Source organism: Seriola aureovittata, chromosome 21, assembly GCF_021018895.1.
Source record: "Seriola aureovittata isolate HTS-2021-v1 ecotype China chromosome 21, ASM2101889v1, whole genome shotgun sequence".
NCBI lineage: Eukaryota > Metazoa > Chordata > Actinopteri > Carangiformes > Carangidae > Seriola > Seriola aureovittata.
In genome coordinates this window covers 6,842,142-6,868,100 of record NC_079384.1, presented here as the reverse complement: position 1 = coordinate 6,868,100, position 25,959 = coordinate 6,842,142, and the positions used below count along the sequence as shown (strand labels likewise).

General features: G+C 41.2%; 2 protein-coding genes across 3 annotated transcripts; one reads left to right on the top strand and one right to left on the bottom strand.

The window, feature by feature from the left end:
- Window positions 1-719: 719 nt before the first annotated feature.
- Window positions 720-5,640, bottom strand: lrrc3ca (leucine rich repeat containing 3Ca). Its single transcript, XM_056366210.1, has 2 exons — window positions 5,021-5,640; window positions 720-2,106 (listed from the first exon to the last, which is right to left on the bottom strand). The coding sequence occupies exon 2, from the start codon at window positions 2,021-2,023 to the stop codon at window positions 1,229-1,231; it is 795 nt and encodes a 264-aa protein (XP_056222185.1). The 5' UTR covers window positions 2,024-2,106; window positions 5,021-5,640; the 3' UTR covers window positions 720-1,228.
- A 7,826-nt stretch (window positions 5,641-13,466) lies between these two features.
- Window positions 13,467-25,685, top strand: top2a (DNA topoisomerase II alpha). 2 transcript variants are annotated; one of them, XM_056366827.1, is made up of 35 exons: window positions 13,467-13,600; window positions 14,445-14,594; window positions 14,851-14,941; window positions 15,056-15,119; window positions 15,277-15,422; window positions 15,909-16,006; window positions 16,101-16,313; window positions 16,488-16,661; window positions 17,073-17,174; window positions 17,349-17,486; window positions 17,583-17,721; window positions 17,820-17,977; window positions 18,234-18,359; window positions 18,488-18,598; window positions 18,862-18,967; window positions 19,101-19,210; window positions 19,359-19,451; window positions 19,537-19,651; window positions 19,739-19,860; window positions 20,096-20,244; window positions 20,395-20,626; window positions 20,738-20,872; window positions 21,016-21,216; window positions 21,303-21,498; window positions 21,768-21,859; window positions 21,967-22,116; window positions 22,227-22,310; window positions 22,536-22,742; window positions 22,902-23,025; window positions 23,398-23,559; window positions 23,911-24,091; window positions 24,190-24,245; window positions 24,334-24,453; window positions 24,730-24,974; window positions 25,113-25,685. In XM_056366827.1, the coding sequence occupies exons 1-35, from the start codon at window positions 13,583-13,585 to the stop codon at window positions 25,260-25,262; spliced, it is 4,758 nt and encodes a 1,585-aa protein (XP_056222802.1). In that variant the 5' UTR covers window positions 13,467-13,582; the 3' UTR covers window positions 25,263-25,685. The 2 variants fall into 2 exon arrangements, with proteins under 2 accessions (XP_056222802.1, XP_056222800.1); XM_056366825.1 differs by having other exon boundaries at window positions 23,395-23,559.
- The last annotated feature ends 274 nt before the right edge of the window (window positions 25,686-25,959 follow it).

Below are 25,959 nucleotides of genomic sequence, written 5' to 3'. Positions count from 1 at the left end.
ATTACCTTCTACTCAAATCAAATTTTTCGGACAATTAGATGATATTGCGTACTGGGTTACTGGCTTGTGACTAAAGAGTAGCATATCAATATTAGCATTATGCTAAGGAGTAATTCCAGAGCTGCAGTGTGTTGCCGGTGTCAGGAATTGAATGCAATACCAATATTGAATACAATACCTTTGCAACGTTTACCTCCATCAGGTAGATAACAGGACTCTTCAAATCCTCTATCACCCTTGGGTGACAATGAGTTTTGGACTGTTTCCTCTTCACAAAGCTACAGGTTTCTATGTCCCTGCATTTGTCACTTTAACTTTTAATGGGATGACATGGACACATCAAACTGGCAAATTAGAAGTAAAGAGTAGTCTCTTTACGTGCAGTGTAGAGTACTGATGAGTTGCATAAATCATTCAGGGCTGCGACTGGTTATGAAGGTGAGCTATAGCCACAGGTTTCCTGTCAAATAGTCTTAACATACAGAGGCAGTTTGGAGGTCTGTTGTTCTCATCAGTATGGAGCTCTGGTACAGTAGCTACTATCAAACACCTCACAGAATAACTAATAAGTCCTTTGATGCATCAGCACAATGAGCTGAATATGCATTTGCCAAAAAGTGGAGTGATCCAAATTCTAAATACTGTAGATATGTTTTTTTTTTTCTTTTCTGTGATACAGTTAAGTGAGTTCAGTGAGAAAAAAAAACTCAAAACAACAATTTAAATGGAAAATGTAATTTTACTTGTTATATACTGGTGGATATTGTAAGGATTTGAATGGAAAACAATACACAAAGTTCCACGTTCTAGTGTTGCCTTTACCCACTGTTCATGTTGCTGTTCGATGTTGCCTCCTGGATTATCTGTAGGCTACGTGAAAGAGGTGCATCAAGGTGCATGCACCACTGGATAAATCCCATTTGTATCCCATATTTGGAGTTCACCAAAAACACACCGCTGCTTTTATTCCCTTACCGCGCAGACTAGACCATCAACTCAGCCGACAAATACTCCTAATGGACCGACGAAAGATGAATTATTCATCCGCACTAGGTTGCATCGGCCTGGTTTTCTAATGCCAGTATATGTCTGGTTGCCCACCTTGACTCTGTGACAACATCAGGGCAAAACTGTCTGAGACTGATGATGATTGTGTAGTGGCAGGTTGTAGCTGCATCCTGTTTGGTGTAGGTTACAACTTCAGGTCCTGTGTGTAGCTCCATCAGCCCTATACCACAGTACTAATGGTGGAAGACTCCTCCGACTTGCCCTGTCTGCTGGGCAACGACTTGAGATACTCCAGATGTCTGCGGGCGTCCTCTTGGTTAGCTCTGACATAGTAGACCAGGTAGGAGATGACCATGGTGAACCAGCCGAACATGACGACCAGCATGGCCACATCTGTAGTCCTCTTCATCACCACACATAGGTCTATGTCTGGTTCCAAAAGGAAGGCAAGTCCTTGAACTCCTATTTCCTCGGGATCTGAAGTCTGGCACACAATGCCCGTCAGTGACGCAGGCTCCAGGTCCACACGAGGCAAAGCCATCTGTAAGTTGCAGTCACAGTGCCATGGATTGTTTGTTAGATTGGCGCGAGCCCGCAGGCCCTCGAAGGCCTCAGCGTTAAAATTTACTAACTTATTAGAAGAAAGGTCCAGGAACTGTAGTGAGGGGCCCAGGCCTCGGAACGCCCCTGCTTCTAGCTGGCTTAATTCATTGTGTGATAGATCCAGTTCAACCAAGTGGGGCAAACCTGCAAAAGCATTCGTGGGGACTGTAGTGAAGAGATTGAAGTCCAGGTAGATGCGTTGTGTGTCATTGGGGATATCCTGGGGGATCTCTGTGAGCTGCAGATTGCTGCAGCGCACTGTCTTGCCGCCGCTCTCACTCTCAGAGCAGTAGCAGCTCTTGGAGCAACTGGTGGCAGCATGGTGGAAGCAGAAGGTCATTAGCACCAGGCTGTGCAGCAGCAAACACATGACCACTGAGTGGCGCAGTAGCCAGTCTGCAAGTAGGGACATTGTGGGACACGAGCATGCTCCAGGAAGGACCACCTGGGTGCATGGGGTGAAGTCCACGTCAACCTCCCCAGTAGCTGTTGAGCCTATGACATTAAAAAAGCAGAAAGTCACATTAGCAGTGCTGGGAAGACAACCCTTTGAAAAAAGAGAATCACAGATTGTACTGTGAAACACTTTTGCCATAGAGACCATGGGTAATTAACAATCTTCTTCAGAGGCCACACTGTTATTCAACATAGAAATGGGGGGGGGGGGGTGCAGTAGCTTGTCTAATTGCAGCGAGGAGGCAGCGGGAATGCTGCATGCTCATTTCAGCATGTCGTGGCCAGAAACAACTGCACTACTGTTCTATTTCCAAGAAAGTCTGGGGATCAAACATTTCCTTCATACCAGCACAATAAACAAGCTAAGAAAATCCTTTGGTGTCACTGTGCCTCTTTTATAATTGACATCCCTGCAGTGCAGGGCTATTTCTGTGCACAGAGACTGGCATTAACATAGTGATGTGACACCGTAAGGAACAAACTGTTCCGAACAAATAATAAAACCAGCAATATATTTAATGGAGTTGTATATATCATGTTTCCATTGCTTTCTAAAACGGTAGCAGACATTCTGATGTGACCATTATTACTGAGTATCTGTCAAGCTCTGCAGTTGCTAGTCCATAAGGTCATTTACTCAAAAGTTTGAGTAACACAGAGGGAAAGGCTTGTCTGTGTGTCCTGTAAATTACACTTTATATTTTGTGTGTAAGCCTTTGAAAATGGCAGGTCTACCCACCCTAACACACTTCATTAATAGCTGATCAGTGCTACCTCCTATCCTGTTACTAATCCTCTTAAGGAAAAACTCCTTAAGTCAGTGTAGCATCAGTGTTGGCCACCCAATCCTTTTGTTTGGGGTAAATGCTAATGCTATAAACAGCGCCAAGGCCAACAAAACAGACAATGTGATGGCCTGTATTCTTTGAGACAAGAAGGAACCACATAGTTCAACCAGACTTCTTATTTTTTTTCAAAATGGCTGGAGACTGGCCAAGATCCGCTTACCAAGATTAAAAAATGAAATCGATCTCTAAGTACCTCTAAGTATCACATGACGTTGGGGGGTAGAGGACAGAGTGTAGTGGCAATAGTGGTGTGTATGTGTGTGTGAGGGGGACAGATGATTTGTCTACGAGACACAGCTAATAACACTCATTGTGTTATGCCAGTTTAAGAGATGCCTGCCAGACAATCCCAATAATGAGCCATTGGGGGGGCTTGGAGTCTGATGCACAAGAGCAAAGCACAGATGAAGCTTGTGCTATTAAGCTGCGACTGCTGTAGTTTGCCTCCCTCAGACATGAGATGTTTATACATTCATCTTCAAGGCCAGACTTCCAAAGGATTTCCCTCTGAGCGCAGTGTCAACAGGGTGTATGAGAAAGTGAAATAGCATGACAGATGCAGTTTAACACCCAAGGAAATAAAAGGTCTTGCTTCAAGTAAATGGGTGACATTCTGCTCCTGCAAAGGCTGTACTTTTCCTGTCACATGGCGTGCCAGCCTAGTATTTTAGCGAGAGATAATGGTGGGGGAAGAAGTAGAAGGTTGGTGACAGAGGAGGAGAAAGCATGTGGGCACGAAGGGAAATTGGACACACAAGCACAGGGTTGTGAGCGAAAGAATGATATCAAGAGGATTTACGGAGACGAGGGGTAACATTACAATTACAACACAGAGAACAGTGTGTGACACTAATGAGATATCGAGGAAAGGGGCAAATGTTAGTAAGGCACAGGGACGGCTCATGGAGACAGCTGGCCGTGAAAGAATAAAAGGGAGAGGACGGAAACAAGTGTTGCCTGCAGATGAGTTACACACATAGAGAGGGGAGGTGTGAACCTAATGAGAAGCAGGGTGGGGCACCAGAGTAATTCAGATTCAGATTTCAAAACATAAAAAATATTCATATTTTAAACACTCCATACCCTTTAAAACAAGCATAACTCCTCTCAGAGCCATATAGTGTGAACGCAATAAATCCACGGCCTCTAAATCAGGTGAGGTCTTCCTTAGTGTTCCTAAAGTCACTCCTGTGATAAATAACTCTCCTGCTTTTAATATACACAATAAATACAGTGCTCGTGCAACCAAACATCAGTCTCACTTCATAAATTCGCCGCTGTCACTGCTATGCTGACAGGTCTCTGGCACCAGTTGTATGAGGAGCGGTAATTTGGACTCGAACCCAAACACCAGCGGCATTAAAATGCAGCACAAATTTATTATGTTAATATGTTTTTGTGCTATAATGTTTTTCATGTGGGAATCTGACCTTTGCATGGCATCACCACAGCTCAAAGCAATGCATGAATGGTAAATAAGCTGCTGGTTTCTAATTATCACTGGCAGGTATGGATGACATGGGAGGGAAAATAAAACATCCTTGTCATCTTGAACTTGAAACTCAGACTTTTAATGCTACTATAATCATGTTTCAGTGCTTTTAGCTCCCCGATCCCTTACTCAGTGTCAGTCTCAATTCCTAGAGATGCTCTTTTTGTTCCTTAGAGCAAAACACTGCCATTACACTTGCACTAAATTGGTTCAGATCCAATTAGTTTCAAACTTGAAATTAAATTAATCACAACACAAGCTCAGCACATTTAAGAGGCAAAACTGAAGCTTAACAGTGGGTTAAGTATCAGGTTCTGCTGCAATTTAAATTCTACTCATAAGCAACAAGCATCTGATGTGAAATGAACTCAAAAGAGAGGAGATAAGGACGACTCCTGTGGGAGCTGACACCCTTGTTAAGTTTGTCTCTCATCCTGTTTTAGTCAGCGCCATGCTGTACTTGTTTTCAGCACCAATCACGTTTAAAAAAAACCCTCATTAGTACTGGAAAAACAGCAAACAGTCGCTCTATTATGAATTAAAAAAATTAGCAGATGCGTGTAATATGACAAGGAAAACACAGCGTTTTGGTCAGTAACACACACACACTCACGTCTTTGCCGCTTTTCCTCTCCTTTTCATGGTGTGTTTCTCAGCAACTGCTCACATTTAACGCTCCAGCAGATCAGAGCGCTCCACGCACACTGATTCGGTCAATATTTTGGTTCGCTTCCATCTGGTCTTCTTGCAGCTCGTTCAACTTGCGCCGAGAGACTCTCCGGCAACCGCGACGCGCCACTGGAAAATGCTCCTACACTTCAGGGCTCGCTCAGTGCTGCCTTTTTTTAGTTTCCACGCAACCAGAAAACCAGGCAACACTGGTGGAGCCAGTGCGAACTGGCAAGGACGCTGCGCGAGAGCATGACTGTCACTGATGGCGGCATCTCACTTACTCTGATCCTGGATCTGACAAAAAAAAAAAAAAAAAAAAAAGCCTAATGTTAATGCAAAGTTTTAAATGGCAGACATATGGCGCGCAATAAATTTACGCACAGAGGGAAAGCGTTAATATATTCGGTCGCTGTTGGAAGGATCTGAGTGTTGGAAAATTCATTCATGCACATATGTAATATTATGACTGATAACATTCATTCATATGCATTTGTTGATTGCTGGGAGTGAAGTGGATTGATGTGCATGCAGCAGGTGCCAGGAAAGTCAGGAGTACCCCTCCCTCACATAGCTACACACACACACACACACACACACACACACTCTCTCTCTCTCTCTCTCTCTCTCTCTCTCTCTCTCTCTCTCTCTCTCACACACACATACACACACAAAGACACACAGAAGTGATCTCATACACAGTGCAATGCTCATACACGGAACAGTTGCGTTGGAGCTGCCTCCATTAATCATACTTGATCTGGAGCTTGTTGTTTCAGAGATGCAGCCTGGCTGCCAGGGCGGTGGATCGTTGGCCGTCTCCAGGTTCTTTTCCTGCCTGCTGCCAGCCGATAAGGCAGCCCAGTCAAATCCACTATGAAAACAGACGTGCATGGGCACTGGCCTGGGAGAGTCTGCCAAGCAGCAAGTCATAAGGTATTAATGGAATTAAAATCAATAAAGTGGGATACTCCACCCAAACTCCTTCCCTAGAGCGGCAGAATGGCAACTTGTTTATGATTAACTGCAGCTATGGGTTTCTTTCTTTCTTTCTTTCTTTCTTTCCTTCTTTCATGACTGTCTCTGTGACAAGTAAGAGTGAAAAATTACCTCTAACATCATTTTTTATGTCCCAAGATCCTCCGAGGCCAAAAGATTCTAGTTGCTGCCAAATACTTTGTTGTAATTTGATTAACAAATGAATAAAAACTGAGGTTGAGGTTGCTCTTGCAGTTTTAACTAATCTTAAGGCCCTTTCTTATAGACAGGCCGGTATATTTCAGTTGATATTCTTTAACAAATCGACTGTGTGTATGCTCAGTGCAGAGAGTTTAACATATCATCCTCACATCCTTTATTTTTGGACAGTTTATCCATCGCTCGGCCAAAGTTTCTACTTGCCACCATTATTTTATGGAGATTTTTGTTGGACCTTTCAGTTGAGCTATCCATGTCCTGTCTCTTGTCCACCTGTAAACTAACACTAATGAGCAGGAGTAGTAACAGTGAAAAAGGCAGTCATATCTCGGTTATTGGGCTACAAGGTTTTATGTTCATCCTCCAAACAATTGCATTCCTAATTAAGTTTAGGTTTCACTATTTACAGGTCTGCAGAGGCTCGTATTTCTTCGCTTCATTGGACTCTGTTGTAAAGCTGTTTTCTGCAGAGAACCGATGGCTGCTACAGTGAAGAGGTCGAAACACAGCGTCACCTGTATATTCACTGACACAAGCACAGTAAGATGCAGCTCGTGACAACAGAATCTTTCAGTGTTTTCATGCTGGTTTTCGTCTTGGTATCACTTGCTGGCATTGATGAATTGATAGATGAAACCAACACAAAACAATGGTGTATATCTGTCCCAGTGAGAAACACACACAGCATGGTGTTCGCTGCTGCTGCTCTATATTCACTGCTTTTATGGCCCTGAGGTTGTGAGGCTGCTCTTGTCAGCTAGAAGAAGATCAGATAGGTGGAAGAGCATATGACAGTGAAACAGCAGAAAATGGGATTACTTTCCTCATCGACAGAGCAGAGTGCACTGGCAGTCAGTCCTCTTAGGCTTTATCAGATTACTTCAAATGCTCCACTGTGGTTGGCAGCTGTACGGGGGCGCTGTATGCATTATCAACCGAGCATTAGTCCTGATAGACTACACTTTCAAGTGGATCAAAGTTTTCATTTTTTCCCTCCTTACTTGATTTCTCTCCAGTCTGTCAAGTATCACAAAGCAGACTCAGGCATCCACTATGTTATACACATGCAGGTGGTGTACAGTACCTGCAAGCTAACATTAATTCATGAGGCCAAAAGTGCTGAGTAGGAATTTTGCTGAGGAAATACTCATAGCAAAGTTTTCCACAATGTTGCCTCAACAGGGTGGGAATGTTTTTCTGTGTGCTCCAAGTTGCAGTGGAACAAAAGGACTCATATTAATGAGATCTCTCCCTTTCATTCGCATTTTCTACCCTACCTTGCCTTTGCCTGCTCACACACACATACACACACACACACCCACACCCACACATGCATACATATATACTTAAGTGCACACAAACACACACTCTCTGTCTCTGGCTCACAGCTTACTCCTCGTCCCTGAGCAAGATCAAAGTCCTGCCTTGTCTTTGTGAATACAACATTACCCTGCTTTATTTATTTATTTCCCTGCCTGTCTTGAACCTTTTAATCAAAAGCTGTGAGAAAGGTGTATTAAAAGGATTTTCCTGCTACCGCTAGTAACAGGGGGGTTCACCTACTTCATCTTCCTTGTGAAGAGCCTTGTCTTTGAAGTCTGATATCACTGACATTAAGGAAACAATGGACTAGCAATATGAAAGTGTTGTAGATATTCATTGATCTTAGTTGAATTCCCCACTGGCAGAGCTATGGCTGACTGAGTGTTGTCAAAGCTTCTAACCACCAGCCTCTGAGTCTTGTGGAAGCAGATTATAAATGGCTTTATGCCCCACTGGCTTGTTCCAAATGGCTGATGTTGTTTGTAAGTCATAATTCTCAGAAGGTGTTTCCAAAAAAAAAAAAAAAGTGGGACCAAAGGAATCTAAAGGGTCGCAGGATTATTAATAAGGTACGAAAAACAAAAATCTGCAACAAAAATTCAGTTTTTTAACATATTTCTTTTTCTAATCTTTGCTTTTTTTTATTTTATAATACTGAATATTTCTTACCTCAAGACTCTAATAAGAATAATGCTGCATTCACATGCTCCTCACATTTATTGCTGTTTCCAGTGATGTTACTTATTAGCAGGGTTACTGCTTTTTTACTAACTTTTCTAACTAATCTGGGTCACTCTACACAGGCAACAATTAATGGTTACAACCTAATTCCATGTTACAAATTAAATCTTAGCAAAAATTGATATGCAATACATAATTTGCACAATTTTTCATAATTTTTTGTCAGGGCTGCCCACAGTAATGAGGAACCTAGATTTCTGAACCCGAGTGAAACATACACAGGGACAATTTCTGCGTAGCCTACACTGACTTCTATCTCAGTCAGTACCATTGAGGTCGTGGTATATTTCACTCTATCAGCTAATGAAGCTGGTGAATCAAGTCTGTTTGTTTTTTTTTTGTTTGTGTGTTTGTTTGTTTTTTGTAGAATCCATATTATATGCAATCTTGCTTAAAAAGGTGAATATACAGTGTTCCACATGCTGCACATTTATAACAATTATTTCTATGAAACACCTCATGGTAACATTTCTTGAGTGTGAACAATCAACAAAGTGGCGTCACTGATTGTGAAGTACAGCATCCTAAATGTTAAGTTGTTGTAGTCGCCTGCAGTTCCTGCCAACACAGGATAGAGGTGGTTGAAACTCTTTTCCAGTGCCCTTTTAAAGTAATTAATAATTCTTTGTCCTTCATTGTGTCTCTCAGACATATTCACAATGACAGTCAGGGAGGGGTGTTTACCTTAAAGGTCATGTTATGGGTGTATGCGTAAATGTGATGGTGAAAATATGACCCGAAAATAAAAATGAGTGGATTCAAACTGTGTTTCAATGCTGCAAATCTTAGAGTACTGTAGATGTTTACTTCCCTAAACACTGTTGGGATGTCTGCAAAGGTTACCGTATGAAAGGTATAAATATTTATGAGTCACGTCTTGAAGAATATTGCCATGCTTTTTATTTGTCAACTAGGTTATTCTTATTCTCTTTTATGTTTTTCTCTGAGAGCATCCACACACAGTCAGCATAGCTTGAGCTGTTGAGATTTGTTTTTCTACCTTTAACATTTTGCTAGTCGTCATTTCTTCTGTCACACACCTGGTGCCTGAGCTAAATGCTGGCAGAGGACATGGAGCTGTAATTTCATTTTCAGAAGTTTCTCTTTTTCATTTCATTATTTCATTCTAGATGAGTGTTCATATCAGTGTGCACATTACGCTCTACATGCTCTACTTCCTGTCAGGACTAGTCATTGCCAGGAAATAATTACTAAGAAACATTGAAGTGAACTCAAGCGAATTCAATTAAGCAAACTCATTTTAAGAGCAAACTCCAGGGGGGAACTCACATCTCCAAGTCTAACACTGACTTTTCTCAAAGGACAATTTTTAACATGTTGGTGCTGAAGGCTAAAGTTGAAATATTTCACTACTGAAATGGGGGCAGAGGTGGCAAAGGTACCAGTTTCATGTCTGTATGGTGTATATGAAGCTACAGCCAGTTAGCGTAGCTTAGCATAAAGACTGTATACTGGTGGAAACGGGCAGCCTGGCTTTGTCAAAAGGTGAAGCAATCTGCCTGCCAGCATCTGTAAAACTTTATATTGAATCTGCTTTGTTTAAAGTGCATGTATGTCAAAAGCAGCGATGAAATTTCCAATAGCTGTTTTTGCATTTCCACTTTACAAATGTTTTTTTTTGTCACATAGCTCTAATGGTGAGCTGAGATATACATCTTTGGTGTTCTTTAGTGGGTGGAAAGCCAAAATGAAGAAAAAAGATGCATGTTGACAATCATCCTCATCACTGTAGACTGTCAACTGATATATCTTTTACACACAACCTGAGCTCTCTCTGAGAACAAGCTCTGACATACCTGTCGGGTGCTCAGTTGGAAGCAGCAGCTGTTAACCTGTCACCTTAATTTCTGTAAAGCGGCTCTATCCTTGTATGACACAGGGCATCATGCTGCACCAAACAGCCCCTTCAGACAGCTATCAACAGATCTATGGCACATCAAGTTTCTTTCTCCCCCACTTCCCCAACAGTCAAGCTGCATCAGGCCTCAGCAAACACCATGTCATCAATAAATAAACAGGAAAGCCGGTGGCACTGAGAGCGCTGGTGTCCATCTACTTTGCTAACGTTTCTCAACAACTTCAGATGGGTGACTATTTTTGGATGTTAAGTACTTAGTATTCCATTTCAAACTGCCCATTAGTACGAGATAAGAGGAAGTCACTGTGTGAGCCTGTGTTTGAGTGTGCTACATGGTTGGAATAGTAATGGTACAGTTTCAAACAAAGGAGTATTGTGTTAAATTACCTGAAAATCATACATTCCTGAGCTCTGTTACTTCGGGAAAAAGTTATCACAAGTTAGAGGAAAGTACAGTAAAAGTATAGCTTTTTGTATCTAAATTGTCTCATTGTCAGGCGCAGAATAATGAAAAACTTGTATTTTGAAGATAGCATTTCCAGTCCCTTGTGTGTATGAAAAAAGGATGAGAGCAGACACATTCTTTTGTATTTCTTAATGGACATAAATCTTTCTTTCCAGCTTCAAAATCAAACTGCAGGTGTGTTTTTTTTGTTTTTTTTTCATTCACCTTCATTGTGCAATTGTGGGTGTATTTGTGTACATACACTTCACTACATCCAGGATTACAGCTCAAGCTCTTCAGCCCTATTATTATCATGCCAAGGTCAGATGAGTGGGCAACACAGCAGAGGAAGACAGATAAGAATGACAGAATGGTTAGATAAATCAGGTTACTGCATTTCCACTGACTGATAGCCACCGGAGCAGAAATGTAAAGGCCCATGTTTGCTCAGTATTGAATGAAAATCCTCTGTCGTTTGAGTGTAGTGTTTTATTAAATCCTGCGCTTCTGAATCACAGCTGTAAGATACAAAGCTCTGCATGATGATACATGGCTGCAAAAACACATCAGCCAAGGGCTATCATAAGCTACAACGACACACTTCTGGGGAGATAAACCCATTAACCACTAAATAGCTTTTTAGGCTATCATGTAAAGTGTGTATGCATGTGTGACAGAGAGATTGGAGGAAATGAGGAAGGGGGTGGGGTGGGGGTTGGGGGGTGGGGGTATTGATAAATGAAGCAAAATTGACATGGAGCACTTTGGGGGAAAAGGGAACACTGCACTTCAAGAAAACGTTACCTAACTCCTTCTTGCAAGGCAATTTTTGTACATTTGTTAAACATCATACAGTGATGGTTTGTACACCAAATGACCAACAGGTACCTAAAGACAATGATATAATCATAAGGAAATACTGACAACATCTGTGTGCTTCTTTCTCTTCGTCTGCACCATTTGGAGGAAAAGGTCTGTTCTCCCTTTTCCTCTCTGTGAGGAGGAAAAGAGACAACGTTGACACAACAGCCAGGACTTAATCTCCTGCCAGCTTCATTAGGACTGAACCAACTGAGCCCTGGATCCCAGCAGTGCAGAGCTTGTTGTGGCCCATCTAGGCAACTCAGTCCTTAAGTCAGTTTGCTTATCAGAGCTTAAAATGTACCTTTACTTCTGATTTGAATGAGATAAATATGTATCTTTGACTGTATCAGTGAGTTCTTGTAAGTTTCTTTTGAATCAAAAAACGTGCATTTTGAGCCTATTTTGTCCTTATTATTGCACATCTCTGAAAAAAATCTCCAGTGTATTTTCCTCTGTGTGTGACAAAGCAGCTTCCACTTTGTGCTGTATGTGGGCTGATACAAATACCCTGTGTGTTCTCTTGATGAACACTTGATTTGTCGGAAATGTCTTACATTATTTGCTGACAGGTGTAGCTTCAAGAAAACATGCACAGATATTGAATATTGCAGCTTCTCTTAGTGCTTTGAATCCTGAATGGATTATGCAGCCAAGAATATCACAGTTTCTCTGATCACTGTAAATCCTGCAGGATTATGCGGCTAGCATATTAGGCTTCAAAAATATGGGAAAGCTTTAAAAAATGCTATACAGTAAGCTTGTATGATATGGCATCAAGAAAGACAGATCCATGAGTTGGTAACCAATTGCATTCGACATCCACAATTTTATTATGGAGCAGAATGAAATCATGGTCATGCACCAAACTCGTATTGTGTCAGACATCCGTACTCTCCTCAAGCTATGCTGTATGTTATAAAAAAAAGTGAAGATCACTTTGAGAACTATTGAGATCTCTCTCTCTCTCTCTACGGTAAATTTCATGACACCAAAAAAAGACTGTATTTATGCTAGAATTTAAAAAATATTTTTAAATGGTCCATTTAGCTTAATGTCTTTTTGATTATTATATGAGGCACAATCTAGTCAATGATTTGATGAGGCCTAACCTGAATTAGTTTCTCACAGAAAAGCGTGAGAAGCTTTTTAATGAAAAAATATGTTTAATAACACCCAGCCAGTTAAAAACTGGTTAAAACTTGAAAGAAAGAAAAGTCTGTTTTGTGACTGATTTTACTTTGCTATGGGGCTTCAAATGTAGGCGACATACACTGCAGCAAGTTGAACAGTCCCAATGAGATTATAGTGCAGACTTACAGGTTTAATGCAGTTCAAATCTATATCCACTGGTTGGAAATTGTGGCCTTTTTTTATACATAAATACAAATACTAATACAAATATGCATGTAAATATAATAGGTGCTGTTAAGGAAAAAGTTTATCTTGATTATTTTTGAGATATTTCTTATAGGTAGACCAATATGATTTCAGCTCACTTTTGTGAGTGTATTTATTGTATTTTATCATAAGAATGTATGAAACGTGACAAGCTCATCATGAGCTGGACCTCTGTGAACCTGCAAATAATAATCAGTCACTCAATTAAAGCATGACAAAATGTAATGTGTATTGCCAAATAAGAACTGAATAGACGTTTTGATAGAAAATAACAACAAAATACAAATACTTCGTCCCGCCTTTCATATTTTTTCACTTTAAATAAGCTTATTCTGTACATATATTTATTGGGAATCTGATTGGCCGCAGGAACAACAAGGGCGGGCTTATGCTTCTTCTGCCGCCGCGGATTGGTTGATCCTTAAAAGAAAGACTTTTTTACGTTCCTCATTGGAGAGAAACATCAAGAGGCCGTTCGTTTGATTGGTCAATGTGGCTGGCGGGAGAGGTTTCTCTTAAGTTTTGAATTTTCAAAGCGGGGACTTGATTGACTACGTTTCAGCACAGCCAAGCAGCGGTTGTTGTTACGAGTTAGCTAGTTATAAACATAGTGTTTAAGTTAGTGCAAGCGCTTGTGTTTGACGGTAAAAATAAAAAGAATGGCTGACCCACTGAAGGTAACTTTACGGTTATTTCGATATTTATATTTGCTGAAAACTTACTGTCAGACTAGCTAACAGTCATTTCTGGTGTTAGCTACAGAGGAACTTTTTAGCAACGGCCAGAGTTAGCTAGCTAACACCCTGTAGCACAACATTAACCAATCATCGTTACCGATATTTAAAACAAAGTAATGCAAAGTGCACTTGTCGAGAAAACAGCAATTCTTGATGTGTCCCTTTCAGTTAGGTAGTAATTCTCAGACACATGGGAAAACATCAAATGCGATGTAGGCCAAAATGTTATGATCCATGACATTAACCGTCCAGCAAGCTAACGACAAAATGCTATTTATTTATTGAGTGTTTTTTTTAACTGCATTTAAAAATCTATGGAATGGATGTAACGTTAAGGCAGCACCTCTTTTGTCAGCAGTGTTTAAATTTCCAAACTGGTGGAAATGTGACCTCACAGTGACGAAGTAATGGTAGATAGTATGACTTACATTTATCTTCCTTGAAATAAAAATGGAAACTAGTAAGAACCAATCATGTCTTGAGGTGTCCTTGAGCTACTCAATGAATCCGGTCCCAGCAACATGAAGGGGGTGTTTAGTAGTCTGTGCACTGAGTATTTAATTTTTGCAGTGGACAGACGTTATTGTGTTCACTAAATACCCCGAGGTTTTTCAAATAAGACTCAAGATTGTAGTAATTACAACAATGTCAGACTGTGAGAAATGCTATTGAAGATGTTGTTCGTCATTGTATGAAGGTTACCTGTAACACAAATGGATGCCCTGCTACTGACTTGCTTGCAATGCAAGAAAATTAACAAAAGATAATCCTGTGTCATTCGCAGCAAACCTTCTTTGAAAACAAGCCGGTGGAAAAGACAAAGAAAGATCCAAAGCGGCTGTCGGTGGAGAGGATATATCAGAAGAAGACACAGTTGGAGCACATTTTGCTTCGACCAGACTCCTACATTGGCTCCGTAGAGCCTGTCACCCAAGTAAGAAGTCACACAGCTATGCCAATGTCTTTTTCAATTGATGGCTTCTCTAAGTAACCTGTATTGATTTCAAGTCCTCCAGTAAATCTCACAGGGGCTGATGTGAGGGTGGACTGTTTTAGATATAATCTGTAGAATTTTGCTTTCCCTGCAAAGTTACAGGATGTCAGGTTTCAGGAGAATAAAGAATTAATGGTTCATGTTATATAAATTTATGCGTCATCCTTGTAGTCACCCGTTGACTTTTTTTCCTTAGCAAATGTGGGTGTATGATGAGGATGTTGGACTGAACTGCCGTGATGTGATGTTTGTGCCTGGGCTTTACAAGATTTTTGATGAAATCCTTGGTGAGTAAATGACTATCATAATTTTAGAGGTGTATAATCAAAATGGACAAAATGTTTTTCCATCCCATGCCAGGCCTATTATAATGAAACTATTTGTTTTTTATCTTCCTATAGTAAATGCAGCTGACAATAAGCAGAGGGATAAGAGCATGTCCTGCATCAAAGTCAACATTGATGTGTGAGTAATAAATAATAATGTACAACTAGTTAATCTCAGAATATCCTATAATCCTACCACAGTGTACCCTAGCTTGTAGGTTGTTAAAAAATCAAGAGCTTTCCTTGGTATCACAGAAGAACATAATGAAATGTGTGTGAATGTTTTTTCCTTTTAGTGAAAACAACCTTATCAGTGTATGGAACAATGGGAAGGGTATCCCTGTGGTGCAGCACAAGGTGGAGAAGGTCTACGTGCCTGCTCTCATCTTCGGGCAGCTCCTCACCTCCAGTAACTATGATGACGAAGAGAAGAAAGTCACTGGTGAGAACTATTTTGGAATTATGAAAACACATTTGATTTGATTGATTGATGTATTTAAATGAAAATGCTGCTTGAACAACCTGGATTTTATTTGTCTAGTTTTGGCCATTTTGTCTATTGGCTGTAACATTTTTGTCGCCAGTGAAATTGCTGTGATCTGGGCTTGATGACAAGGGTAGACACTACTGTACAATACAGTCTGTTAGTGCGAGCAACATGTGCAGTTAAATGATCAGACATGTTTTAAACAAATCTTATGTTTAACTTTAATAATTGAGTTAATCATTATATAGACTCTTTAATAAGACCATTGATCCAGATAAAAGAAAATATTTCATCATAATGGAGGGTTGGAAAAACTATGAACAAATGTAATTAAAAGCCACTTATAGGGTTGTGTATAAACTTGCCACAGCCAAGTTTAGTGTTTATTGTTAGATCCTTTTCTAGCAGCATAACCCACATCTTCACACCAATACTCTTTAGGTGGACGTAATGGATATGGTGCTAAGCTTTGCAATATCTTCAGCACAAAGTTTACTGTCGAGACAGCCTGTAAAGAGTCAAAGAAGACCTTCAAGCAGGTGAGAGGAAGACCAAACTAGATTTTCTCTTTTCTATTCATTGTAACCTGTAAGGGAAAAATTTCATTTTACAGTATGTCCATGTTTTCCACAGACTTGGTATGACAACATGGGCCGGACAGGGGATGCTGCTATCAAATCCTTTGATGGAGAGGAATTCACTTGCATCACCTTCAGGCCAGATCTGCCCAAGTTTAAGATGAGCACGTTGGACAAAGACACACTTGCTCTGATGACCAGGAGGGCCTATGACATTGCTGGAGCCACCAAGGGTGTCCGTGTGTTCTTCAATGGCAAGAAGCTGCCAGTAAGTCACCGCACTGTTTCACTCTTCTGTCCTACTCTCTGGTATTTCTCGTTTTTACTTTTTTAACTGCCTGCCGTATTGTTTTTAAGCTCTTGTGATTTTGCTGGTCATTGCATAAGCCTGTATGGCTTAAATCATGTGATTTAGACTGAAACAGTTGCTCTTGTACTCCAGATAACGGGTTTCCGTAGCTATGTGGACATGTTCGTGAAGGACAAGGTGGATGAGCTTGGTGATACCCTCACCGTGGTCCATGAGACTGTCAACGAGCGCTGGGAGGTCTGCCTCACCATGAGCGAGAAAGGTTTCCAGCAAGTCAGCTTTGTCAACAGTATTGCCACAACCAAGGTAATGTCTCAGTGTATTAAATCTTGTGTAGTGCATTTATTGTTTAAATGTATTGTATACATACAGTATGTAGTGTGTGTGTGTGTTTGTGCGGTTCGTGTGTGTGTAACAGAGCGATTGAGGAATGAGTTTGGCTTATGACCTCCATGCCAAACCCGTAATTTAATTTTTTAATTAGTCTTTTGGAAAACTCACCGTCAATTTTAATTTTATCTTATTTTGTCAGCCCTGTTTGAATTTACATCTTAGAGCAGCTATGAATCATTTTAAGGCTGACTAAACTAGTAGACCAGGTTCCTTTGGCAGCTAAGTACAAGTTTGGCTACTCTCCCAGCCACTTTGTGTCACTGTGATTAAGACTTATGACATTTATTCTGTAAATGGGATCTTATTTTTGTTCTCTGGACCCAGGGAGGGAGGCACGTTGACTATGTGGCTGACCAAGTGGTTGGTAAGCTTATTGAAGTGGTGAAGAAGAAGAACAAAGCTGGGGTGGCTGTCAAGCCTTTCCAGGTACAGTTATATTGTAAACTCTGATCTTATTTGTCTATTTATTTTCTAATGAAAGTACCATTCAGTCATCACATTGTTGTCATAATAGCTGGAGCAATATTGAACAGCTAAATTATTATTAAATATTCTGTAAACAAAACCTAAGTCAGTATGTGTCACTCCCTCTCCATCCAGGTGAAGAACCACATGTGGCTGTTTGTCAATTGCCTGGTTGAGAACCCTACCTTCGACTCTCAGACTAAAGAGAACATGACACTGCAGCAGAAGAACTTTGGGTCCACCTGTCTTCTCAGTGACAAGTTCATTAAACAGGTGCTAATAAAACAAAAACACTGGTTTTCCATTCTTAACCGCAGAAGTGTTATCATTCATTTACACTACTTCCTCTTCACTTTCTGTTCACCATAGGCCACATCCTGTGGGATTGTGGAAAGTATCATGAACTGGGTGAAGTTCAAGGCTCAAACCCAGCTCAACAAGAAATGCTCAGCTGTCAAGCACACAAAAATCAAGGGGGTGCCTAAACTGGATGATGCCAATGATGCAGGTGCTGTCTACTAAACTACTGTCTGTCCATATCATATCTGGCCGTATCTAAACATTAGTGAGTGGCGAACGTCCTGCGATAACCATGTTCTCTGGCAGGTGGGAAGAACTCCATCGGCTGCACACTGATCCTTACTGAGGGAGACTCAGCCAAGACACTGGCTGTGTCTGGGCTGGGAGTTGTCGGCAGGGACCGCTATGGCGTCTTCCCTCTCAGAGGAAAAATGCTCAACGTCCGGGAGGCCTCACACAAGCAGGTTAGGCCCAACAGAATTGTGCTCATAGTTTTTAGATGGCAACTGCCTGTTTTTGCAGATGCATACAGTCATAAAAGGTGTCGTGGAAAACCAACATAATAAGTTTAATAAAATAAATTAGTATGATAATTAGAATGAAACAGTTTGAGGTAAAGCAGAAATAGATGTTTTCATTTCACATATTACTGTTTTATCATGTATTTCTGTACACGTGGCAAACAGCTGAAAGTACAAATTGTTTGGTCTTTCCTCTCAGATTATGGAGAACGCTGAGATAAACAACATCATTAAGATCCTCGGTCTTCAGTACAAGAAGAACTACACAGACCCAGAATCCCTCAAGAGTCTGCGTTATGGCAAGATCATGATCATGACAGATCAGGTGTGTTTTCAGAATGTAGTGATATGTGACATGTCTGTTTTACTGTGCTTATTGTTCTTTAGCCTTATTTCTTATTTATCTCTATATTAATATGACTGGACTCTGCTGTATTCTTGTGATTGTGACAGGATCAAGATGGCTCCCACATTAAGGGCTTGCTGATCAACTTCATCCACCATAACTGGCCGTCGTTGCTGCGCCACAACTTCCTGGAGGAATTCATCACCCCCATCATCAAGGTATGTAATCTCACAGGATGTTTTGGTAAAATTTTGGTTCTAGTTGACAGCCACTCACAGGGATACACAGTTGAATGAATGGAAACTGATTTCTAGCCCTGATAGCAATCCAAAATGCAGTCTGCTTGAATTTACAACAAGACTGCCATCTGGTGGCGAAGTCCTGGAGAACTGTGAACTGAATTAATCTTTGATTTTGGTCTGTATTTTTATTGTGAATGTGTAAATGTTGGTATGACAAGATGTAATTTCCCTCTCTTCAGGCATCTCACAAGAAAACTCAGATGTCTTTCTACAGTATCCCTGAATTCAGTGCATGGAAGGAGAGCCAGTCCAACCACAAATCTTGGAAAGTCAAATACTACAAAGGTTTGTTATAAACCCCTGTGTGGTAGTAAAAAGGACAAGTAAGCAACCTTTCATACCTGACAAATGTCATGGCTACAGCCTTGTACACATTGTAATGCTTTATCTAATAGGCTCTCTTCCTTTGTGGACACAGGTTTGGGAACCAGCACATCACAGGAAGCCAAGGAGTACTTCTCTGATATGCAGAGACATCGTATCCCATTCAAGTACGCTGGACCTGAAGACGATGAAGCTATCACCCTTGTAAGATGTTATACATCTGTTTGGCTCCTACTGAGGAGGATCACATCGAGTTTTGTACTCTGTACACCATTACATAAAATTTCTGCCAGGATATGAGTAGTAGTTGGAGTGTAAATATTATATTCTTGCATCACCTTTTTTTTGCCAGGCCTTTAGCAAAAAGAAAGTGGAAGAGCGCAAAGAGTGGCTGACCAATTTCATGACCAACAGGCGCCAGCGCAGGGAGCACAACCTGCCTGAGGTACGTCCCAACCACTGGTGAACTATATGTGATTTATTTCTGTGTTCAGTTAAGTTTCACTGTATCTTTTGCTGTCTCTTCACAGGAGTACCTGTACGGTCAGTCCACCAAGTCCCTGTCCTACAATGACTTTGTCAACAAGGAACTGGTACTTTTCTCCAACTCTGACAACGAGAGGTCAATTCCCTGCCTGGTGGACGGTGCGTGAAATGATTATGATCACCAAGAACAGAATTGCGACACCGAGACAGTGGTCTAATGTGTGTCTGTATCTGTGCGTGTGCCAGGTCTAAAGCCTGGCCAGAGGAAGGTGTTGTTCTGTTGCTTCAAGAGAAACGACAAGCGGGAAGTGAAGGTGGCCCAGTTGGCTGGTTCAGTGGCTGAGATGTCGGCATACCACCATGGAGAGGTGACATGACTTTACACTTGAATGAGCTGGCTGGTTTCTTAATTAGTTTACAATGCTTATAATTTTTGTAAACTTGCCAACTTGCCACTTTCTTTATTATTCTTTTTCATTGCTGAATGTAAATGTGAAAGTCTTTCATAGCAAATTTATACTGACTGATTGTGGTGAGAAAAGCCATACTTGGAGGTTTTGATAATACTGATGATTTACTCTCATCAACGCTTTTCATTTTCAGGTCTCTCTGATGATGACCATTGTCGGTTTGGCCCAGAACTTTGTGGGAAGCAACAACTTGAACCTGTTGCAGCCTCTGGGTCAGTTTGGAACCAGGTTGCATGGTGGCAAAGACTCTGCCAGCCCTCGATACATCTTCACCATGCTCAGGTCAGCAGCTTCCTTGCATCCTACAAATTACACTGAAGCTACAGGCCTCTTGCACACATTTAACAGGTTTAAGAATATGAACGAGGTAGTTTCACGGTTTACTTAGTGAGTGATTTACTCAAAAATTCTCCCACCTTTCTCTCCCTCCAGCCCCCTGACCCGCCTCCTTTTCCCACCTACGGACGACAACCTGCTCAAGTACAACTATGATGACAACCAGCGTGTAGAGCCGGAGTGGTACATGCCCATCATCCCCACGGTGCTGGTGAATGGTGCCGAAGGTATCGGCACAGGCTGGGCCAGCAAGATCCCAAACTATGACATAAGAGAGATCATCAGCAACATCCACCGTATGCTCAATGGCGAGGAGCCTCTGCCCATGGTGAGGACAGGAAATGACTGTTGTTGCTTTCTGACATTGTTAACTTGTGTCCTCTGGTGTACGAAACGGATGATGAGGATGATTTTTTTCTTATCTTTTCCTCTCCCATAGCTTCCAAACTACAAAGGCTTCAGAGGCACAATTGAGCAGGTGATGGATAACCAGTTCATGAACAGCGGAGAGATCGCCATCATTAATTCGACCACCATTGAGATCTCTGAACTGCCTGTCAAATCTTGGACACAGGTTAGTCAACTTTATCCTTCCTCTTAGGGATGTATTCAGAATGTTCCATCATGTATCCATCACTAATTTTTAACTTATCCATTTTAAGCACTTTTGAGAACATCGTAATTCCATCTTTATGACAATTTCATGTTATTATCTAGACGTACAAGGAGAACGTTCTGGAGCCAATGTTGAATGGCACAGAGAAGGTCCCTCCTCTGATCACAGACTACAAGGAATACCATACCGACACCACCGTGCGCTTTGTGGTCAAGATGACAGAAGAGAAGCTGAGGGAGGCGGAAGCTGCCGGCCTCCATAAAGTTTTCAAACTGCAGAGTCCACTCACCTGCAACTCTATGGTAATGGCTGCCGCATATATGTACCCATGTAATATTCTCAAGACAGGGGATTAGTGTGCCTTAGGGTTTCTTTCTTTCTTTTTTAGGTTCTGTTTGACCATGTGGGCAGCCTGAAGAAGTACGAGTCTGTGCAGGATATTCTCAGGGACTTCTTTGAGTTGAGGATGAGGTACTATGTGCTGAGAAAGGACTGGTTGGTTGGCATGCTGGGCGCAGAGAGCGCTAAGCTCACCAACCAGGCTCGCTTCATCCTGGAGAAAATCGAGGGCACCTTGGTCATTGGTTAGTAGCTTAATACAATTTTTGTTTGATTTGAAATACTACAAAAAAAGGCAGATAAATTGTTTTTATTTTTACATTTCCGCCCACTAAAGTAAATTATAGTGTTTTTGTGTCATATTAAATCTTCATTTAGAACATCTTCTGAAATTGTAACAATTATAATGGCAGTCACAGTTATTGGTAGATGATTGTTTTAGCCATAATTTTACACGTAGTGTGCTTTGATTTTTCCTTGATCAAAAATATTAATATTGCTCATCTACTTGTAGAGAACAAGCCTAAGAAGGAGCTGATCCGCATGCTGCAGAGTATGGGTTACGACTCTGACCCAGTCAAGGCTTGGAAACAGGCTCAAGAGAAGGTTAGACACTTTGATTCAAATGGCTTTCAGTTACATCAGTGAGGAATGCCAAATAATCAGCCTCCACTCGAGCAAATAACATTATATATTTGTGTTCATGCTTTTAGAATGAGGAGGAGATGGAGGAGCAAGAGGAAGAGGAAGGAACAGAGAAAGAGGACACCAGTGGGCCGGACTACAACTACCTGCTGAGCATGCCCATGTGGTTCTTGACTAAAGAGAAGAAAGAGGAGCTGTGCAAACAGAGGGATACTAAGGTGTGATTCTCAGCTATGCTGAAATCTTACTGATGGTAGCACTGTATCATTTAAAATTGGCCCACCTCACCTAAACTATGTCCCTTTTTGACCCAAATGCTGTTCTGTAGATGACAGAGCTGAACACCCTGAAGAAGAAGAATCCAGAAGACCTGTGGAGGGAAGACCTTGCCGCTTTCTCCGAGGAACTGGAGGTATAGACTCTTTCCCTTTGTATACTTTGTTTTTCATTGTTGTTGCTGTATGTCGTCAGTCACATATGGTGACATACATTGTGTCCATCATAGTTTAAGAAAGGGATTACCAATATGCATATCAAGTGTTGATAGCCTCTGGAAACCCTGGTTACATTCAATAATGTTACTGTGAAACGTTTCACTCCTCAATCATCCCCTGACCTTGTTTTTTCTTGTGCTCAGTGCACTGAGGCCAAAGAAAAGGAGACTGCCACCATGCCTGTTGGAAAGGGGGCTGGAAAAGGCAAAAAAGCAATGAAAATGAAGGAGGAGACTCTACCCACGCCCCAGGGTCGTCGCGTAGTCCCACGCGTTACCAGCACCATGAAAGCTGAAGCTAACAGGAAGGCTGACAAGAAAGGAGACGGAAAGAGGGGCAAGAAAATCAAGGTATGTCTTTTCAAACTTAATGTTTGAGAAGACACTTAACTGTCAGAAAATAACTCCTTTTTTGTGTTGCAAGTCATACGTCTACATCATGCACTTGGACACAGCACAATCTCCAAATGAAAGTTACATTTTGCTTGACTCTTCTTTCTGTAATTGCAGACTGAAAACGTAGTGGTTAAGATGGAGTTTGATGGAGAAGATTCAGACAATGCAGCTCCAAGTGAGGAGCTTGGCTTGGTTGCACGACTGAGCAAGAAAACTAAAGCCCAGCCAAAGGAAAAAGGTGAGGAGGAGCAGTTCAGAGATAAGACATGACATGTATGCAATTTTTTATTTTTTATTTTACAGCAGCAATTACTCAACCCCTCTACCGTGATAACAAACTGACTCAGGTAATGTGTTGCCATAAAGCTTGAGGTGCATAGTGAGATAAGCACATTGACAGATTTATCCTGAATGTTAAATAACAGAGAGGCAAGATTATGTGGATACCACTGGCTACATTACAGTTTGCCAGCAATGCAATAACAACTCTGCACCAGTATCGTGATTTCATTAAGGGAGACCTTTTTAACTGCTCTATCTGGACCTACTGTAACGAAGCGTCGTTGCGTTTTTGTTAAAGATGACTAAGAAACATATTTCTCTGCAGCAGCATCAAAGACGGGCACGCAGACCACTCTTCAGTTCAAACCTGCCACCAAGAAGCCCAAGAAGAGCCCGTGGTCGGACGATGAGCCTGACAATCTGTCCGACAGTGAAATGGAGGCAGAAGAAGCGTTTGCCCCCAGGGAGCGCGTTGAACGCAAAACTAAAGGTGAGTCTACTAGATGACCCCGACCGCCATTATCACTGATACTAAGACAAGTGTATTCATTCAATTGAAAGGACTCTGTTTTGGCTGTCTTCCTGCACACTGAATATTCTAAGCACTTTCCTTACCCAGACAGTGAGGCGAGATGTAATCACTCCAGTGTGTTTTGGGGTTTTGAATTAAAACACTGATAGAAGTAATTTCCTGAAGCTGTTTAACGTACTTATCTCAGTTTACTGATCTTTGCAACAACTGTTTTGTGACTCATCTATTATGGGAAACTTCTTGTTCTCATTTTTCTGCAGTACATTGCAGAATTGTTAAATCAACCCATTCTGTCGCCCATTTCTTTAGCTGCAGTGAAGTACAGTCTGTCAGACAGTGAAGATGATTTTGATGACTGGGTGAACAAGGATGCTCCAAAACAGAAAGCTGTTATCAGTGATGATGATACCAGCTTTGCCCCAGAGCCCAGCACGATGGCTGACAGCGATATGGACTCTCCAGCTCTGCCTCCCAAAGCCCCAGAACCTGCGTGAGTATGAGACCACAGACTTTATGCATAAAGCTTCTTTCACATCAAAGTTTCTTCAGTCAGTGTATTTACCTCCCATTTTTTTCATTTCTATGCAGGAAGAAGGCACCAAAGGGGAAATCAACAGTAAAACAAGCTGAAACCAAGTCAAGCTGTAAGTAGTTTTACAGAGCACCCATGTGATGAGGCTGAGGAACGTTGAGTCTGAGGTTTGATTATTTGCTCTTTGTTGAACTTGCCAGCTCAGTCGGATGATCAGGTGCCTGCATCCAAGGCTCCAGTTCAACGTAAAACCAAAGAGGCTGCCCCCAAGAAAGCTGCAGCTGCCAAGAAACCACCTGCACCCAAGAAGAAGGCTGCAGGTATTTAGACAAGTGTTTAACCTAATTATAAACAGCTCAGTTTGTCTGTGTACATCACAGACTGAAGAGCAGATGCGTAATTAAAATTTAAAAGTTGTAATATGTGCTATTTTTTCATATCAAATGGTAGTAAGTTAAATTGTATTAATTGGTTGCCAGACATTTCTTGTAAGCAGATTAGATATTTAAGGTACATGATCGTGTAAAAAAAAATTATATTGCATCCTTCCCTCATCTATATTCAGTATGGTTGTTTTTCCCGTTAATTTCTCTTAGATGTGAAGCAGCCGTCTATCTTGGATGCTCTCTATAAGGCCAAACCTTCATCCAACACTGCTTCCAAGAAGGTTCCTTCATTTGACTCCAGTGACTCGGAAGGTGAAGCTAAACCTGCGCCTGCAAAGGCAAAGGCAAAGGCAAAGCCTGCTCTCAAACGGAAACAGGCCGTCAGTGATGACTCCGACTGCAGCTCAGACAACCTCATGTCACGGATCAGAGGCAAAGTAACTGCCGGCGGCAAGGTCAGTTTTTACTCTGATTTCTGATTTCAAGAAGGTCTTTAGTAGCTTCATAAACCATGAGGCCTTATACTTTTGATTTATCAATTTATTTAGGCGTTGTATTAATACCTTGTTATGCCTAAAAAATTTTCTGTTTAGAAAACAAAAAAAATGGCCGAGGATGACAGCTTCCAGGTGTCAGACGAGGAAGCAGCAGCTCCTGTAGCTGTGGCACCGCGGGACAAGCCCTCACGTTCCCGGAAACCTGTAACCTACAACCTGGACTCCGACTCAGATGAAGACTTTTAAATTTTAGGCTCCATATGTTGTCACTAATTTTAAGATTTTATATTAAAGACCAGTTCTTTAGTATGTTATACATTCAGTTTGTGCCATGTCATTAATATGGCTTCACTTTTGTCACTTTCAGCATGGTTGCATTTACTTTTGTGGCTTGAATCGACATTAGACCTTAGACCTGTATCTCTGTCTGTATCCCCTAAAAAAAAAAAAGAATCTTTGGAGAGAGAAAGTCAGAAGTAAAACAAAAATTTGTTGCTTGCACTTGGTTATACCTGTTTTTCACCAGGCCCAAGCTTTAAGACTTAAAATTACTGGGTCTTGATGGAATTTACCCTTTTATAATCCACTAGTGTTTTGTCTTGTCTTGTCTTGTAAATATTTCAATGGCTGTTCATTTTATGTTGGAAAAATAAAGCTAACGTGTTTGTACTTGTTGTGCAGTGTATTTGTAAACCCCGCTTGAAGGCTAACCTCTGGTGTAATATGTCACTGATTTTGTCCGTCTGTAGAAGTCGAGTTCTCAGGGGAATTCAAATGGCATCAGCAGGTTCACTGGCAAACAGGTAATTGAAATTGTAAATGATCATAACAACTTAATTGCTTATAATAAAAAAACAAGAACAAATCCTGAACTTTAAACCATGAACCTCAATAAAAAAAAAATATAATGCTGGCCATTGCAAACTGCATGAAGCACACTGCA

Excerpts from the sequence above, each read along its gene's own strand:
- top2a (XM_056366825.1), top strand. Across the intron at positions 17,978-18,233 it reads GGGAGGCCTCACACAAGCAG|ATTATGGAGAACGCTGAGAT; the intron begins GTTAGGCCCAAC and ends CTTTCCTCTCAG. Across the intron at positions 22,311-22,535 it reads CTTTCTCCGAGGAACTGGAG|TGCACTGAGGCCAAAGAAAA; the intron begins GTATAGACTCTT and ends TCTTGTGCTCAG.
- lrrc3ca (XM_056366210.1), bottom strand. The coding sequence starts at position 2,023 with ATGTCCCTACTTGCAGACTGGCTACTGCGCCACTCAGTGGTCATGTGT.